This window comes from Ursus arctos, unplaced genomic scaffold (genome assembly GCF_023065955.2).
Source record: "Ursus arctos isolate Adak ecotype North America unplaced genomic scaffold, UrsArc2.0 scaffold_12, whole genome shotgun sequence".
Classification (NCBI taxonomy): domain Eukaryota; kingdom Metazoa; phylum Chordata; class Mammalia; order Carnivora; family Ursidae; genus Ursus; species Ursus arctos.
The window spans coordinates 71,361,627-71,380,718 of NW_026622786.1; the positions used below are offsets into that span (position 1 = coordinate 71,361,627).

General features: G+C 50.0%; 1 protein-coding gene across 2 annotated transcripts in view; it reads right to left on the reverse strand.

Annotated features, from left to right (window-relative positions):
* The window catches only part of SZT2 (SZT2 subunit of KICSTOR complex), a 49,870-nt gene that overhangs the window by 27,184 nt on the left and 3,594 nt on the right, over positions 1-19,092 (reverse strand). For both annotated transcript variants that reach the window (XM_026498301.4, XM_026498302.4), the window contains exons 2-15: positions 12,658-12,783; positions 12,179-12,352; positions 11,726-11,896; positions 8,025-8,156; positions 7,145-7,286; positions 6,624-6,730; positions 3,374-3,584; positions 3,003-3,173; positions 2,354-2,588; positions 2,036-2,165; positions 1,165-1,307; positions 779-931; positions 522-636; positions 89-306 (exon numbers count right to left, since the gene is read on the reverse strand). In XM_026498301.4, coding sequence (XP_026354086.2) covers positions 89-306; positions 522-636; positions 779-931; positions 1,165-1,307; positions 2,036-2,165; positions 2,354-2,588; positions 3,003-3,173; positions 3,374-3,584; positions 6,624-6,730; positions 7,145-7,286; positions 8,025-8,156; positions 11,726-11,896; positions 12,179-12,352; positions 12,658-12,783 — 2,228 coding nt within the window. The remainder of the gene's footprint in view (positions 1-88; positions 307-521; positions 637-778; positions 932-1,164; positions 1,308-2,035; positions 2,166-2,353; positions 2,589-3,002; positions 3,174-3,373; positions 3,585-6,623; positions 6,731-7,144; positions 7,287-8,024; positions 8,157-11,725; positions 11,897-12,178; positions 12,353-12,657; positions 12,784-19,092) is intronic.

Consider the following 19,092-nt stretch of genomic DNA (forward strand, 5'->3'; position numbering starts at 1 on the left):
GGTAACCCTTCGATCTCCACTCAGACCCAGCTGAGCCTCAGCTGGGGCTCCCATGTGCCCAGGCCTGGGCTCCAGCCTCTACACCAACCTGATGAGGAGCTTGTCCAGGGGTTTATGCAGGACCACAAGGCAAGGCCGGTCAGAAAGGGCCTGCTGCGGGCCGAGCATCGGGGGGGACTTGGAGGGAGAGCTGCCCCCACCAATGCCCCCCAGCCCTTTCCGTTTGACCTTGGGTGTTGGCTCCTTGCTTTGCACCCGGTGGGGGAAACGCAGCCGCAGGATCTCTTCCTGCAAGCCCGACACAATCTGCGGGAGAAATGTGATCAGATCCTCCTAACCCCGTCCCCTCTAGGTCTGGGAGAAGGGGCCCCCAGACAAGGTGAGATAGCCCTCTACTCCAAGCGTTCCTTGGTCTGGGGGCTCCTGTCTCCATTGGCCCTGGCCCTGTATGGTGTGGGGAGAAAGAGCCAGGCCACCCTCCAGGGCTCCTGCATCTCGGAGTCAGTCAGGGCCCGGCTCACCTTGTGTCGGGCCTGGGCTGGTGTGCCGATGGGAAAACCCAGGCGAAGGACCATGCACGGGGCCTTGGAAATGATGCGGACCATGTAGAAGGAGGAGGGGGGCTGGTCGGGGGCACTAGGGAGAAATGGGGGTCAGTGAGCAGCTCTAGGCCGGGAGTCAGTGGGTGGGAGGAGGAGGAGCGGTGAGGTTTGGGGTTAGAGGAAGAGACATGGGATGCGGTGGAGCGGGAGGCGCGAGGGCCCATCACTTCGCGCACCTGGAGAGCAGCTTCACGTAGGAGTAGCCCTCGACCAGCACAAAGCTACTCCAGTCCCGAAGCAGAGAGGTCAGCGAGGAGTGCGAGATCCTGCACTGCACGGTGCTGTAGCGTCCGTTGCTGCCGGGGGTGTGCAAGTGCTTGGGGATGGGGCTGGAAGAGCGGTGTGGGCCCAGGTCAGACCGGGAAGCCCCAAGCTTGGGGGCAAAGCACAGACCGCTGTCCCTCTCTGCCCAGTCCTATCTGAGGATGTGGGGGTGGGTAACCGGGAAGGCTAGGGAAGGGTCATCAGTTTTCCTTGGCTGAGGTGGGGGAGGGCTCCTTGGCCGCCCCCTTCCCCATCGCCCCCCCACCCCGTCCCTTCAGCCCGCAGAGGACACACGCACGTGTCGTGCTCCAGGATGAGCACCAGGCGGTGCATGTGCAGCCAGCGCTGCCAGGAGTTGGCGTCCATGGACAGCACAGGCTTCCAGTAGGCCGCAAACTGGGCGTGCGAGGAGTCGGACCCACTGTGCTGAAGGGAGAGCACCTGGGGACGGCAAGCGCTGCCCTTTAGGAGCATTCGTGGCGAAACACGGCACAAGGGCCAAACGGCCAACAGGACCGTGGGGTCCGGGGGTCAGAGAGGAGCTCAGAGTCCAGCCTAGGACAGGAGCAAAACCCAGAGGCCTCTAGGACGAAGGCCAGATTGGGAGGAGCCCAGAGACAGACTGGGTAGCCCTTTCAGCTAAATTCAGGCAAAGGACAGAGCTTGCCGTGTGTCCATCACTGCCTGAGGAGGACAGCAGCTGAGGGACGGCAGGAGCTCAGGGTGAGGCCACTGCGTGCCAGCATAAGCCACCGCCTGGTGGCATGAGGCTGACGTCCGCGGGCCGAGTGTGAAGTCAGCACAGGACAAAGGAAGCTCTGGTCCTCGGAAGTGCACAGTTCACGGTGGTTGGCACTGGTGGGAAATGGGTGAAGATGCCGGGGGAGGCCAGAATACGCCATGTGGAGGTGGGGTGAAGGGGCTCGTGGGCACCTCCATGTTCTCCAAGCCGCGTGGTCAGCTGAGGACAGCCTCTCTCTACAGACCCTTCTCTGCCAGGAACTTGGAAGGAGGGAGAATTGTTCTCAAGGCTAAAGCTTAGGAATTCTGGTTTACGTGCCTCGGACTTGAGAGGGAAGGAAAAAGAAGGTGGCTCTGGGCTCCAGGAGCTGTGCCAGTCAAGCCTGGGTAGGCGTGGAGCAGGGCTGACGAGCGTCAGAGCCACTCACCGGGGTGGCGGAGCCGGGCGGGATATAGAAGAGCGGCACTCCACTCTTGGTGCTGTCAGGAAGCGTGAAGTGTTCTGGGACTGAAGAGAAGGACTGAAGGTGGGCTAGCATCTGGTCCGTCTGGTTAATGCTGCAGAGCAAGGGCCAACCCTGAGCCACCCCTAACTCTGGCGGGCACAGAGGAAGGGAGCCCCAGGGGGACATGGGACACTGGACACAAGCCCGGGCCTCAGCGGGTCTCTCACTAGCTCCCATTTTCACACCTCTGCCCCCCCCCCCCAAACGGGACATCACTCACTGAGCGGTGGGTGACCTCACCTCTGTAGCGTGTTCCAGAACCGTCGGATAACATGGGTACGATACAGTGAGCGAATGGGCTGCCTCAGTGCACAGGACACGTCGTGCAGAATGTCATAGCCCCCTTCCATTGTCACTTCCACCCGTGTTCCTCGAGGGCCCTCAGGCTCCAGGGGCCAGGGCGCCACGGCCACGTACTCAATGCGCATGTTGTGTTTCCACAACAGCACGAGCTTCACCTCCAGCTGAGACCCTCCTTCAGGGGAAGCGGGAGGCTAGTCAGGGGAAGAGGGCATAGGACTCCAAGCTGGGACTGAGTTCTTTCCGAAACCCCCACCTACCTCCTGGAACTCTAGCTTGGCTAAAGGTTCCAAGCACGGTTCCAGAGATTTCAGGCCTAGAGCCTGCCAACTGCCACAAACAGAAGTTTGCAGGAGTGATGTGAAAACAGAGCCACGGTCAGGATACCACACCACCCTCTGCTGACCCCCCCTCTGACAAAGGAGATGGAACCGGGAGGCTCAACGCTGAGAGAACGAGGCCCTGAAGGCAGCTCAGAACCCAATGTCTCCAACGACGAGCAGAATTTCACGGGTGATACCTAAGTGCCTTCCGCTTTGTCTGGCAGCTCTGAGACTTGAGCGACGGGGCAGGGCCTAGTGACCCTCACCTTTGGCCAGTGTGACCTCGCGGACACTGTAACCCTCTCGAAGGCGTACAGACACAGTGCTGACCAAGTCGGCGGGCACCTCCTTCTCAGTGTGCTTCTTCCGGCGCAGAGCCAAGGCAGGGTTGCTGCTTGCAGAGACCAGGTGCTCATTAAACAGGCGGTGCTGAGAGCCTAGAAGACCAGCAAGTGGGGGAGAGGCAGGTGGCTATCTGTGAGCTGACAGAGAGCTGGGGGCGGGGGGGAGGCCATGCTGCCATCCCAGGGGAGAGAACCATGCCAGAACACTCCCCCCAGGGACCCATTCCTGCATCACCTCCAGGTCTGTGGTACACTCCCTGGCCCCCCACCCCTGGCCCCAGTCTGCCCCTCACCGCAGTAATACTCGGGGTTCAGGGCTTCCCCACTGCGCAAGAAGGAGTAGAGGAGAAATGCCCGGTGGTAGACAGTCAGACCCGGGCTGCCTGGCTCCGGCTCAGGACAAGTGGACAGGTAAGAACCAAATGTGGCCATTGCGATAAACTTCATCAATTCCACGTTGGGCACATGGCCAAAACTGCAGTCATAAGAGTAAACTCCTCCCACCTAGAGAAAATGAGCAATTAGAGGCCTAGCACCAAAGCAGGCACTCGAGAAGGAAGTACAAAGAGTGGAAGAGACTGGGCTGGTGGCTGTTCCCAGCCCTGGGCACCACAGAGCGGGAAGTGGGTCAGTGTTCTCCCAAGACAGACCATGGCTCTGCAGCCTTCCTTCCCTTGGGCCCTGGCTGAAGCCCCGCCATCTGGCCACACCCCTCTGCAGAACATCAAACGCCAGACTACATCACTCACTAAACATTTTGAGAAGTGGTTCACTGATTTCCTGTTACCATTGGAGAGACTTCAGTGTCTCTAACAAAGTGCTTCTCAAACCTTAGGGTATATACAAAATGCCTGGGGATTTTTTTCTTAAAATGCAGTAAGTCTGGGATGGGCCTAAGATTTCCCATTTCTAACAAGCTCCCGGGTGATGCCAATGCTGCCGGTCCGTGGACCGTATCGTGAATACTAAATCCACAGATCAGAGACCGGCCAACTACATACAACCTGCGGGTCTAATCGAGCGCAGCACCTGGTTTCGTAAATGAAGTTTTATTCGAACACAGCCGTGCCCATTCATCTGACCTACGACTGCTCCGACACTACAAAGGCAGAGCTGAGTAGTTGTGACAACCGTATGGCCAGCAAAGCTTAAAATATTTACTAGCTGGCCCTTGACGGAAAATGGTGACAGACCAACTTGAGCTGTTTCATTCAATTCCTTGACCTTTCATCTCCAGGAATCCTCTCTATTCCACTCGCCGGCCCGCTGCCTACACCCTGGCCCCTGGCTTCTCTTGGAACCACTTCACTTGCGCAATTTCAATTGCCACATTCTACTGATTACACACAACTGTACCCCTCGGGACTCCTTCCATCCTCCCACTCCTGCTGCTCTTTGACCTCATTAAGACTGCCAGCCCTTGAGCCTCCGCTCTCCAAGCTATCCCTGCCCTCTTGACTGGACTCTGCTTCAACCTCCAAACTCCAAAGAGGATCACCACCTCGCCAGGGGATCTCAAATGGAGAAAGGTGCACCGTTGTCTAGGCTGGCACCACCTGGGAACACACGACACCCAGCCCAGCAGGTCCTTCAGGGCTGTCCTCAACACTGTTCTCCCCAGTGCTGGCCGCCCCTCCTCACAGTACTCACCCTCACCTTTTCCTTCAGAGAGGGACCAGAAACCCTTGGCTGAATTTATCCCCATCGTCACTTCTATCCTTCTAGTTTCAAAGGAAGAAATGACTCCTTTCCACTCCCAAAGAGACCCTTATCTACTTCTTTGAGCCAGTGCCCTCTTGTCAACAGAGAGACTTTACTCCATCAGGCTTCCTTTTCTTTCCCTTATTTTCAAACTCTGCTTCCTCACAGGTCCTCAGAAACGAGCTGAAGTCTCTAGCATAGAAAACAAACTGACAGAACAAAGTACCTGCCTCTTCTGCCCTGCACTCCCCTCCAGCTTCCATTTTCTCCTGCCCCCGCTTGATCGGAACAGCCGTAGTCCTCATGTCTGCTTGTCTCTGCTTCCTTCTCTCCCATACGCTCTTCCACCCACTGTAATCACTTCCCTTGCCACCTCTTCACCAAAATGGCCTGGATAAGATCCTGGTGACCTCTTCATCACCAAATCAAGAGGGTGCTTCTTATTCCTCATTTTACCTGACCTGTCTGCTGCATCTCACACTGTTAACTGCTCCTTTCTTCCCCAAATGCAGACTTCTCTGACATGAGAATCTCCTGGTTCTTGTCTGATTCTTTCCCTTCATTCTTTGGTGGGCCCCCTTCTTATGAAAGACCTCTCAACACTGGTGTTCCCTAAGGTTCTTCAGGGGCCCTCTTCTCTGCTCAATTACCATCTGCAGGCTGACAAACCCTAACTCTCCTGAGGAGCGCTGTCTCCTGAGTACCAGATCTGCATACCCAACTGCTACCTGCTATGAACAGCAGCCGTCTATGACGTAATTATGCACTCTGCTGAGCACTTTCAATGCATCGTCTCGCCCAACGAGGGAGGCACTGTTATCATCTCCACTCGCAAATGAATCCGACCAAGAATCAAGTGATGTGCCCAATGTCACACAGCTAGCAAGTGGAGCCAGCATTCAGGCCAAGCATGTCTAACTCCAAAGATGATGCCTTCAGCTGCTATTCTGTTGACCCACAGGTGCCTCAAACGCAACATGCACAAACCTGGTTTCATCATCTTGTTCTCAGTCGACCCCAACTGCTTCTCTTCCCGTTTGCTCCGCCAGCTACCCAGTCACCATTGACTTCACAAACTTGGAGACATCCTTGACCCCTTTCTTGCTCACTCCTCACACCTTGCTAACTGTAAGTCATGCTGACTACCTCTTCATTTTCTCAATTCTATCCCCTTGTCTCTTACCTTTTATTCCCCTAATTTAAGCCCTGTTCCTCTCTCACCTTGAGCACTGCAAATAATAACCGCCCCGCCTCCACTTCTGCCTTCACACAGCACCAAGAGTGACCTTTATAAAACATAAACCCAACTGGTGACTTTCCTTGTGCTTACCTGCGTCACCCAAAGAATTATCCTGAAGAGCCTCAATATAGCACAACCAGCTTTTCACGTTCTGGCCAATGCCTACCCTGCGGCCTGTCTCCCACAGCGCTTTGCTTCCCCCCTACGGCCTGTCAATCCAAATTGCCTGTGGCTTGCTGAATATTCCTATTCCTTCCTTTGCTCAAGCAACTTTGAGTTGGGTTTTCTGATCCTTGCAATCAAAACAGTGATAAGTAATCTAACGGGAGAGATGAGGCTGGACAGAAGCATCAGACTTCAAATTCAGCACTCTTTTTCCTAGAACATGACGTCTACCCACATCCTAAGGACGAAGATGAGAGTCTTCTCCCACCACCGCCACCTACCCTGTTCTAGACACGACACCTATTCCCCCCACTAACACACAGGCAACTATGTTATTGGCTTTACGTGGGAAATCGTCACCTGTAGGAAAGTAACCAGCCATGTCCAACTTTGTGACGTACCACACTTCCCTCTCCTCCTTCCTAGAAAGCCCTCACCTGCACAAAGGAGCAAGCCACGGTGCCACTGCGAAGCTGGTTCAGCAACGTCTCACAGACGGCAACATCAGGGACACTGGTTACGCCATCTGTGATCACGATGATACCTGGCGCAGGAAACAGCGGACAGGCCTGGGGACGCTGACCAGATCAAAGTCACAGGGGGGCATCCAACTGATGGGGCCCTGAGGACCTCGGTGCCACCACCTGATGCGTTTTATGATCCACAGACACCCTTCCTTCTTCCCTTCCGTCCTGCTGCTCCCTCCTGAGTGCTGGGTCCCAGTGTCCTAAGTGATGTGGGGCTCTGCTTGGAGCACCACTCCTTCCCACTAGGGTCCCCGATGGTTGTCAGAGCTGAGAGTACTTGAGAGACACACTCATTCACATTCACCTCAAACGAGGAGATAGATCCTCTTCCCGGGGACCCACTGGTGCCCTGGAACTTCAATCAATACTGATAACGTCCCCTTCTTATACCCTCCTATTTCCCCAACCCCAGGAACATTCCTTCTACTGACCTGCACTAGAGTTTGAGGGGAGCAACTGCAGTGCCAAGATGCCCTGACGAATCATACTGACGAGCCCGAGGTCAGCTGTCACCATGGAGACTCCCACCTTCCGGCCCGGAGGCTCCCCTGAGTCCGGGGACTGGTCCTCCGCCTGGCCCAAATTACAGAGGAGACAGAATTGGACAGATGGCACCCACAGCCAAGCCAGAATTTATAGCTTAGCACTGGCCAGGCCAGGCAGGCCTAATCCTAACCCCAATCCCCCGCTATGTAGCCAAGTCCTGACTGTGCTTGCTCTCCCAGGGTGTGCTTAGATGCTGACCTGCAGATGGACAGGGAGTCCGGCCCCAGATGGAGCACCAGATTATACTGGAGCAGGGTTCCCCACCTTTTGTCGACGAGGCCCCTTACCCAGAGTTTCCCATCACTATGAAGAAATATTCTCTACGTCAATCATATTAAGTCTTCACACAGATATGACTTAATTTCCTTGGCTACTTCTAGGATACCCAAAGGAATGAGCAGTGCATTTGAATGAGTCCAAGCAGCTTTATCCCTGACTGTACAAAGTCCTAGAGAACAAAGCCCCCCATAATCACCTTCTCGGATCCAGTGGGGGAGGAGTTCTAGGACTGAAAACACACAGGCAAATGGCTTTCACGTTTTCTCCCAGCAAGAGTGTGTGCCTTGGGGCACAGATTTGAGCCCTCCTCCGGCAGGGAACCTGTCCTGTGCACTCACCAGCAATTCTATCCTTGGCTCCCTCCGTCTACTCGCCCCTTTTGTTGCCCTCTTCGCTCCATGTTGGGGCTTGTCCCTCCTCTCTCCCTTCTGTCCCTTAATAGCTCCTCTTTCTAAGTGGCCTCCACCTCCTTTCTCTCGCACATACCTGACTCTGGCGGTCGTACTGCTGCTGCAGCATGGTGGCCACTTTATCCTCAAAGAGACAGAGTTGCTCATATACCTGCTGCAGGAACGCCTCCCGCTGGGAAGGGTCCAAAAGGCAGCCCTGCACCAGCACCTGAGAAGCACAAGGAAAAGACCAGATATGAGCATCAGGGGGACACTGGAAAGTCCCCCTCTGGTCTCCCTATTTATTCTCCTCAGCTCCCTCTAGGCAATCCTGACTTTTCGCCCAGAATCTCAAGTCAGCTAAATCCACAGCCAGTTCCTCTCTTATCAGATCATCTACTCCATCAGGGATACCGGGCCATTCGTGACCTTAATCTGGGTTCACAATCTTCCTCTGCTTTCGGTCCTGCACACTGGGTTTCCCCAAACTCCCGCATGGGGGTGCCCTAAGATTTTCCATCTCAGGTCACCAGACTGCCCCACCTCAGCCTGGCCAAGCTTTTCTCGTTCTGACTCATACTTTTTTATTCTTGTTGATTTCTAAGCACGGCACACAGAGGCAGCTCTGGACCTTTTCCCTTTCAGGTTCAAAATCATCTTCCCAGTGAGTGTTCCTTCCTTCTCCTTCCCCTCAGCAGGTAACGCCCACCCACCTCTTCACAGAGAAAGGAAACCAGCCAATGGGAACTGCCTGCTCACTTTAACCCCAGGGGTGTACTACTCTCTAATCCACTGAAAATACCCACAAAGTCTGCCCCATGTTTACATCTATGTTTTTGTTGTTCTTTTGAGGTAAAAAAAGACTCCTCCTCCGCTTTTTTCCCCAAAGCTATCTCCAACCAATCTTGGGCCTTTTGTCTAATATCTAATACCTTCATTCTTTCTCCATGGGGTTCCTTTCCTTCTTTCAACATAAAAAAGTGCCCTCATCCTAGAAATTTCACACAGGCCTGGAAGCCCCTGTGATCTCTCCTCTCTGCCAGGCTCCCACCACGTTCTCACATGCACACTACCCCCTGCCCTGCCCTCCTGGGCAACAACTACCCCTTCACTCCCTACTCGGGGCTGGGGAAATGGGTGGTCACAGGCAGAAGAGGGGAGAGGGGGCCTCCGTACGTTCACAGGCCTGACTATGAGAAGAAAAACAGAATCAGAGGAATAGTAGGAACTGGGGTCTAAGGTGGGAAAGATGTTCACATCTGTTTGTTTATAGGATTGGAATGTACTGTTTATAGGAATGAAAAGTGGGTCAACCCAAGAGTCCAACAGTAGGGTTTGGCCAAATACAGAATGATAAATGTGATAAAATATTAAGCTCGGCAGCAATTAAAAATCATATTTTCAAAGAATACTTACTGACAAGGAAAAATGCCCAGATTATACATTAAAAAAGCAGGATGTCAAACCATGCAAATGGCCTGATGTTTCTCCTCTCTTTGGAGGGAGGGGTGGTAGTGAGGGAGGATAAACAAGTACTCAAAGACAAGAAGAACATCCCATCAAACGTTCATAGTACTTATTTCTGGGTGGTGTATTATGGGTGAGTTTTGTTTTTCTTTATATTTTATGTATTTTTCAAATTTCCTTCAATGGACATACCTTATTCTTATGATCTTTTGTTTTGTTTTGTTTTGTTTTAAGGAACAGCACGATATATCTTGGGGAGCTTTAGAGACGGGGTGGGGGCTGACCCTGGGCCGGGGGGGTAACCTGAGTAAGCCTCCTCCTTCCCCACAGCTGCTGCCCTGGTTCAGGGCCTGCCTCTTCTCCAGGGCTGCGCTCACCCTCTGCCCGCCCTCTCAGCACAGAAGCTGTCCTCCAATCCATCTTCCCAATGTACAAATCTGATCACGTTACTGGCCATTTAAAAACCTTCCGTTTTTAATAGTTTTAATAACAGTGAACAGTTTTAATAGCTAACATTTTTGCGTGTTTTCTATGTGGCAGGCACTGTTCTCAGTGCTTGATACACATGAACTCAGTCACCATATGATATTGGTCCTGTTAATATCCCTATTTTGGAGAAAAGACACAGATGTGCAGAAAGGTGAAGTCACTTGCGTAAGGGCCCACAACCAGCAAGCAAATACACGGGTATGTGAATCCAATTCAGTGCTGGTCATCACCATGATAAACTCTTCTATAGAACAAAGGACAAGTTCTTAGCCATGACATTCAAAGCCTCTCGTAATTCTGCCTCCACTTAGCTCTCTCTCTCTTTTTAAAAGATATTATTTTTAAATAATCTCTACACCCAACGTGGAGCTCGAGCTCACAACCCTGAGATCAAGAGTTGCACACTCCACCGACTGAGCCAGCCAGGTGTCTCTCCACTTATCTCTCTCGTCTCCTCTTTACTACAACTCCCCGCCCCCACATCCAATGTTACTGTGTCAAAGAGAATTACAAAATTACTGTGTCAAAGGGCACCTGTGATTGGGAGCGCTGTCTCATAGCTCTGTGGCTTTGCTTTTGGGCCCCGTCTCGAAAGCCCATTTCCCCTTCTTTGAAGAGTTAACCTCAATCCTTCCTTCAAGACTCAGTTCAAATGCCTCTTTGTGCAAAAGTCTTTCCTGTCACAGCCCCAGGCTTGGCTGGGTGCTCCTTCTTGGTGCTCCTGCTCCCACCGCACCTAAGTCATTACTTATCAGTGTCCTTATCACATTCAACTGAAATTACCTCCTTCAATATCTGTCTCCCCCTCCCCCCCACTAAACTCTCAACTCCTCCCATCAGGAAAGGGACAGTGTCTGATTCATCTGCGACTCCAGGACGTAGCCCAGGCCTTGCACAGATCGGGCTTCCGTAAGCATCTTCCAAGATGAACTGAGCGTTGAGTGATTACCTAACACCTGTGCCATCCCTGTCTTGGCTACTGGGGCCTGCGAAGCCCAGCCTCTACCTGGGGATGCTGCCTACAACCAACAGTCCTACCAGCTGTGCTAGGACATCACTTGAACCACAGCACAGGGCTGGGGCCCAGACAAGCACCAAACGCCCTGCAGATTTCAGACCCTCAGGTGCCGTTCCTTGCATCCCTGTCTCAAAGCCAGTTTGACAGGTAAGGTGACAACATGGCCATCAGGGACAGTTTCAGGGTAAGCCCCTACCAGTGAGTTGAGGGTGGTTAAAAGCAGATGAGGGGAAATTGGGCCACTGCTTATCTAAGCCCCAGATATTGCAGTAGCAGACTTGGCTATCGTCCAAAAGGAGTGTCTTGTGCTGGCCTGCTTGGTGGTGGATAAGTCTTGTCATTATCCGTACGGTCAGCGTAACACCTAGCAGTTCACAGGGCCCTCGCAGAAAATGACCCTCTCTGTCCTTGGGAGAAATTATGTTTCTGGGTATTTGTTATATTTCAAAATCATAAAAATATTCTAAAAGATCATCTCCCAGGGATAGTGCCAGGAGTCAGGATACAAGCCAATCTTCTAATCAAATTAGGAGGCTGGTGGTGGTAGAGTCATAAAACAGACATCCAAGGGCTAGAACCACAGACTTACAGAAGGAGAGGGAGAGAGGCATTTGTCCAATCAAGCTCATGAGAAGGCTCTTGAAGAGCAGAGGAACAGATACTTCTCTAGAGGAGAGAGACTCAGAGATGACTAGTAAAGAGGTTCAAGAAGCTGGCGGAGCCGGGGACTCTGGGCACAGACCGCAGCGACAGGACAAGGACTTGGTCAGCAGACTATCAGAAATGAGGTCTGAGCATACAGACTTGGGGAAAGGATGTACTACCTGGTGGGCCTGCAGGCCAATGATTGAGGAGTAGGCCTGGATGGTTATGTAGATCTCAGGCTGGAAGTCGATGCAAGATCCGGGCACACGGAAGGGTCGAAGCAGCCCGCCTAGGCAGCGGGAGAGGGCATGGAAAACTTCATCAAACAAGATCTCTCCTGTGGAATCATCCTGAGGGCAATGCAGAGAAAGATCTCTCAAGTGTGACCACAAGGAGCCCTGAGCAGAGGGCAGAAACGAGCAGCTTCCATGGGAATTCTTTTCTGAAGGTTGATCACACCCCCAAATATGGTGCCACGGATGGAGGGGATCTTTCAACACTCACCATTTAAAGGCCTGTTTCCTTCCTCCAATGGTAGGCTGGGATCCCTTTCCACTTCTCTCAGGCCTCTCCCTCTCTCCCTCACCCCCTACTCCCTCCTTTCCTCCCACTGTCTCCCCCCAACCCCTTACCACAATGCCAGTAGACGGGCTAAGATCGAGCTCAATGACAAATCGATACTGCCAAGCCAGGAAGGTGACCCGGGTGGAAGGTACAAGGAGGAACGGCCTTGGGACCACTGGTTCATCTGGCTGCCACCCAGGGGGCAGGACACTGAGGACTTCCAACTCCTGCTCGGACTGGAGCTGACAATTAGAACAGAGAGAAAAGGAAAGGGTCTGGGAAGAGTCACCCTTGTATTTCCAGGACCTGAACTGCTATATCCAAAATGGCAAACCATTGGCTCCACCTCCCGCAACCCAACCATATATTCTTCCTGTCTGGAAAATTAAACAACATTTCCCCTGTGGAATCATCTTGTGGGCAAAGTCACTTGCCCATCCTAGAATCGGACCCCTCAGAGTTAGTCTCCCCTCCCGTTTCCAGGACCCTCTTAAAAAAGCAGATTCTTTTGAGCCGGCCTCTCACATCCTGTGCTTCTGGGCCTCACCAGCATCTCCTGGGGTGTGGCCTGCACAGTTTGATGCAGGTGATTGAGGAACCAGGCCAGGCGGACATTTCGGGAGATTCGATAATCCTTTTTCATCAACAGGAACACCTGCCCAGCTTCTTCTACCTGCAGACAAAGAGACATTTAAAAATCTCTAACAATTCACTGAGTTCCTAGTATCCGCAGATCACCGCGCAAGGAACTTGCCCAAGGAGTTCACAATACATAAGTGAGAGGCAAGGCGGCAGAGGTGAAAAGTTAACTCCCGCCTCAGTGCAAGGGGTTCCCAAGGACTCGCTTCTCCGCTCCCACTCCCCCACGTGGGCTTCAGTGCTGATCAAGTGACCCTTTCACATTATCGAACGTCAAGGTGTTTCTCCTATAAGCTACGAGCTCGTTGAGGGCAGGGACTGTGTCTTGTTCTATTTTTTGTGTCGCTATGTGTAGTAAATTGTTTGTAACAGAGCAGATACTCGATAATGCCGGACACTTCCTCCTAAGAAGCCTTGACCACAGAGGCCACTAAAGGACTCTTCACTGGATGACTAGTAAGCCTGCTGAATGCCTCAAAATTCAACTTCTTTGGGTCATAACCTACACTTTTCCCAGCCTCCACACTTCTTAGTGGTCGGCAGTCTAGACCTTTCCCACTACTGCCTCACAGGCTGTCAACTCAACAGTGTCCTGCCCAGCATAAGCTCCCTTATCCGAGTCCTTGTCCTTCCACTCACAAGCCCCGACAAATCTTGACTCAGGATGGATTCGACATTCTCTTATCTGCACATATATCACGCCAGCTGCACTTTGACACAAAGAAACTCGTCACCTTGCCGTGCCACCTTGGACAGGCCTTTACCCATCCTTTACTTCTCCCTGGTGAGCAACCTCTCCTGTTCCCCCTTGAATGTTTCCCGATCTCTCAACCCCTGGGGTCCCAGCAGATAAACTCGCCTACTGTCTCACGCAGAAAACAAGGGTCTACTGGTCTGAACTCCCCCAAGGTTTCCTCCTGATCAAGGTTTATCTGAAATTCCTTTATTCTCTTACTCTCACCTCCGATGAAACGATTACTGTCCTCCTGGTTTAGACAAATTGGTCCCTGACAGGTCAGGGGGAGATGCCAGGCTGCAAGCACTGATGAGAGTGGCAGAAGACAAATGAACAGAGGCCAGGGACTGCCTGTTACGAAATGTGGTATGGAAAGGAAGGGAAGGGTTTTTCCCCCTAAATGGGGAAATGGGAAGAAGAAATAGAAAAAACCCTAGAAAAATACTAAGGAAGGGTGCCTGGAGGGAAGAGAAGAGAGTGGAGAACAGAGATGCCACGACTAAAGATGAAAAAAGCCTTTCTTCTCCAGGACAGTAGACACACAGCAAAAGACACAGAAACAGCCCCTGGGACGTGGCATGGGTGAGAGCAGAAGGCAAGAGGAAAGGCATTCCCATTCCTTGAGCACCTATACTATACCTAGCAGATCCTGGAGAAGCTAAGTGCAAGAACTTTGGACTCAGACAATCTGGCATGAATCCCGATTCGGCCTCTTAGTAGCCTGTGAGGTCGGGGAAAGGGTACTTAACCTCCCCAAGCCTCAGTGCCCTCATCTGTAAAATGATCTAATCCCAATACCGATCTAGTGTTGTTAAGGAAATCAGGTACGTGAGGAGAGCAGCACTGGGCCTGGCACTTACAAAGAATCTGATAAAAGTTAACTATTACAGGTTATTACCAGGCACAATACAAGGCTCTTCACACAAGCTCATTCAGTCTGCACATAAAACGTTTAACAGAAAAAAACTTGAGGCCCAAAAGAGTGAAATGGTTTAACACAATCAGTGGGTAGAGGATCAGAGGTCACACTCAGGCCTCATGAGCCACACCATCCAACGACTGAGAGTGACAAATGGATAAAACTGGGGAAAGAGCAGAAAAGATTCGGGGCGCCTGGGTGGCTAGGTCGGTTGAGTGTCTGCCTTAGGCTCAGGTCATGGTCTTGGGGTCCTGGGATCAAGCCCCACATATCGGGCTCCCTGCTCAGGGGAGAGTCTGCTTCTTCCTCTCTCTCTGCCCCTCCCCCCCATTCTCTTTCTTACTCTTGTCTTTTTTTTTTTTAATTTATTTAAAAGAGAGCGACACAGAGAGAGAGGGAACTCAAGCAGGGGGAGAGGGAGAAGCAGGCTCCCCATTGAGCAAGGTGCCCAATGTGGGACTCGATCCCAGGACCCTGGGATCATGACCTGAACCGAAGGCAGATGCTTAACTGACTGAGCCACCTAGGTAGGTGTCCCTAAAATCTTCAAAAAAAAAAAAAAAAAAAAAAGAAGGAACGTGATGGGTCTCTACAGGCAGAAAGGATGCTCTGGCATGATTAGAAAGAAAAACAATTTAAACATGTGATTCAGTATTATTTTGTTAGGTCTCCATACTAACCTAAAATCACATAACTCTCTATTATACTGTTTCCCTACACTGGGCTCAGGTAGGTGCTGGCCAGGATTTTGGATTTTATCACCAGAGTTAGGGCAAGCTACTGAACTTTTTTTCAGCAAAGCAGTTGAACATTTTATCTGCATTTAAAAAAATCCCTTCTGGAGATGCCCTAGAAAGATCCCCTAAGGACCAGGCGAGATGACAGTGGCCTAGACCAGAGCTACTCAAAGCAGCCATTCTGTGAACTGTTTGAGACTGGTCCCCCCATGAGACAGCAGTTGTGCCAGAATGTAAAGCCAGCACTGCCTTTCATTGAGAAAGCCTGGTTTTACACACACACATACACACATCAGCTGAACTAAACTTTCAAGACAAGTGAGCTTAGCTGCCATTTTAAGGAATCTTTGGAATAAGACAAAAATTGGTGATTAATTGGAAAGTAGCAAAATGGTGTCAAGATGGCTAAGATAGCACTGGAAACCAGTAAGCTGCAGAATGATTTCCCAGTTAACTGGAAAAATCAGATATAGGTATTTACCATCACTTCTAATCACCGTTCCCCCAAAAGGTCCCATCAGATTGTACACCCTTATTGCCAAGATGCTAGAAACAGAAAAGGGATCTACTGGCAAAGAAGGACACTGCAGCTGTTACTTGCCCTCTGCCTGGCCCTTAGGTCTCAAGGTGGGATGCTCTCATAAACCAGTCAAGCTCTCTCTCAGAACCGACTGAGCTGGTGTGGGTGTAAGATGGTTGCCCACTCTTGTCTAACTGCTGATGCCGGATCCCTGCCAAGGTTCTTATCTAGAAAAGGATGGGCTGGGGCTTGGAGTGTTATCAGAATAGGAAGGATACCCGAATTCAGCAGTCTTGTTTTATCACTCTATCTTCAGAGCCTATAGCGGTGTTGGGCACATTAGATGCTCCATATGGTTTTGCTGAATAAGGGAATTCACCATATGTTCTAAGCAAAGCAAAGCTGATGTTTAAAACTAATAATCAGGGGGTGCCTGGGTGGCTCAGTTGGTTAAGTGTCCAACTCTTGATCTCAACTCATGTCTTGATCCCACGGTTGTGAGTTCAAGCCCCATGTTGGGCTCCACGCTGGGCATGGAGCCTACTTAAAAAAAAAAAAAATTAAAACTAATCATCAGTACTACTCTTCTCAAGGTGAGATAATCTTAATACTAATCTCGGTACTATTTTCCTCTTGTTCTTCTTTGGTAGTTAGTGAAGACTTTTTTCCAAACACCAGCCTGTTTCAGCTACACAGGAAACACCAAAGGGAGTCTGGGGCCCAACTGAGCTGGGTTACACATGGGAGAACGCGTGCCCATGGGTCAGCACCATAAGAACAACTGGGAACGCTTGCTCAGTCCATCTTCTAGGACTAAAATTTTGGCGATTCTGGGTTTAATGGATGAATCTTTCTATGGTTCCCTACACTAAGTTAGGTACCTCTGTCAGGCACTCACGAAGCAGTCTGTAGTTCTTCTTCATAGCACCAGTTTATAATGAAGAATTTGTGGATTTTGTAATGTCTGTTTCCCTTACAGGTCTGGAAGTTCCAGGGAGGTAGAAACTGTGTCTATATATTGTTCTTTGCTGTATCCCTAAGCAACTAGCACAATGCCAAGACACACTAGGTGTTCAAATATTTGTTGAATGAATGTATAAAAGAGGGAAATTGCCCTCACAAGCTTTATTTATTCTCTTCTCTGTTTCAAGCTATGTTCTGAATTTCTTACCAGTGATTCCTAATTTTTCACTGTTATGAACATCTCTGCTCTTTGTTGTCCAACAGTTCTTGTCCTTCCTCATCTACTTTATGGAAAAACTAGCCTATTTTATTGTTTGGATTTTTCATGCTTCCACGAAAGTTGTTTTTTACCAGGTTTTCACTAACATGTGCTTTTCTAATATATATATATAATATATATATATATATATTTTTTTTTTTTTTTAACTGTTCTTGGAATCTGGGGATAGGGTGCTGGTGTGGGTTCTAATAGATTTGTTTTGAAAGCAAGTGTACTTTGATAGCTGAGCCTTTCAGCTTGAGCTTTAGTTTCCTCTCTATAAATATGATCACCTACCCCAACGGCATGTAAAAGGATAAATGCACGTATTAGTGTAACAAGTAATAACAAGTCATTCATCGATCAGATGCTTCTTTAAGTCTGGAAGGAGTCCTGCACAGCCATTCACCACCTTTTTCGCTCTTCTCCAGTTACCTGGCATAGTTGGGCATTTCCTTACACTGAGCCAAAATGTCTTCTTGATATAATCTTGACCCATCCTTTTGGTTTTACTTCCTAAGGTCCCACAGGGAAGTCTGATCCTCTGCCAAAGGAGAAGCTACCAAGCATTGAGGGCAGTCCTGAGTCTCTGCTTCTCCAGAGTAAACTTCTCCCAAGTTCTTTAGGTGTATCTCAAACGGCATGGTTTCCAGTTTCCTCACTATTTTATATCTTGGATCATATGCCTATGAACTCTGGCTGGTCTTTTTCAACTTAAAATGTGGGGGCCAGATGGAACACAAGACCCACGTGCGATCATAGATTCAGAGTCTCCTAAGTTCTATCTGGAAGCTTTACCATACCATTGGCGCAGGGAACTTTCATGACATTCTCACTTGTGTTGCTGTTAAGACACATCCTCCATTCCGTCCTCATGCAGCTCGCTTTTTCGGACACATACAATTATTCAATTAGTCCTGTTAAATTGGATAGACTCAGTCTATTATTCTAATGTGAGGCTCAGAGTGCTCTTTTGCCTTCTAGCAAATCTCTTTTCAGCTTAATTTCCTGCTAATTTGATCATGACGCCAGTAAGTCCTCATCCTGGTCCGGACAAAGACAAGGAGAGTGTGCAGTGTGCATTCATTCATTGGTCAACAAACTTATGGAGAGCCAACTACATGCTAGCACCGGGCTAGGTCCTAAGGATACCATGGAAACAAAAAACTGGCATTCTCTGCTCTCACAAAGTTTACCCTATAATGGAGAAAAAAATTAATCAAATAACCATTCTTAATTACTGTATTATTACAAACTGAGTTAAGTGCACCGAAGAAGAATGTGGTTCCATGGCAGCATACAACAGAGTAACCTGACCCAGGCTAGATTTTAGGAAAAAGTGACACTGAAGGTCAAGCAGGGTTTGCTACGTGAAGAGGGAAGGGGAGGACAAACTAGATGGAGGACACATTCAGGGGCTGTGGTATTAGAAACGTTCTTTAGATTAGTAGTAATTAGTAGGCTGCTTAATTCCACTACTGTTTCACTTCCATTTCTCCACCTTGTCTTGATTTGAATGATAGACTGACTGCCCAAGGCCAAGCTGCAGCCCACCTAGTTCATCAACCAGTTCTTACAGAATCTACCTCTTGAAACCAGGGATGTTTGTTCAACGTGAGCTTTCACACAACATTCTCCTTCATCCACGATCCTTCAGAGTCAACAGGTATGTGTTCAAACCATCATATCAAAGAGTTCCTCACATTCAAAATGTAAATGATCAGAACCAGAAAACCTAAGAATTAATTTAAGCAGCTAGAACAGTTTTCGAAGTGTGATCCGAGGACCAGGTACATCAGAATGGCCTGAGGTGCTTATTAAAACGCAGGTTCCTGGGCAACACCCAGACCAACTGAATTTGAGTTGATAGGACTTGGGAACCTAAATTAACAGGCTCCCCAAGGGATTCTTCCATTTTAATGTCTGACAATCTCTGAAATAGTTGTGTTCTCCCAGCATCCACACTCACATGGAACTTCCGTTCCCTGATATTTAATCCCCCTGACTCTGAAGTGCATTACTCTTGGAGTAGTCTGGCAAAGAGAAAGCAGGGTTCTGGAGTCAGAGACCTGGATTCAAATCTGGTTCTACTACTTGCTATCTATGTGAGCTTGGACAAGTTACTTAATTTTTCCAGGCCTCAGTTTCTTCATTGATAACATGTAGGTGAGAATATCTACTTCATAAGGATGTTGTTGCAATTAAACAT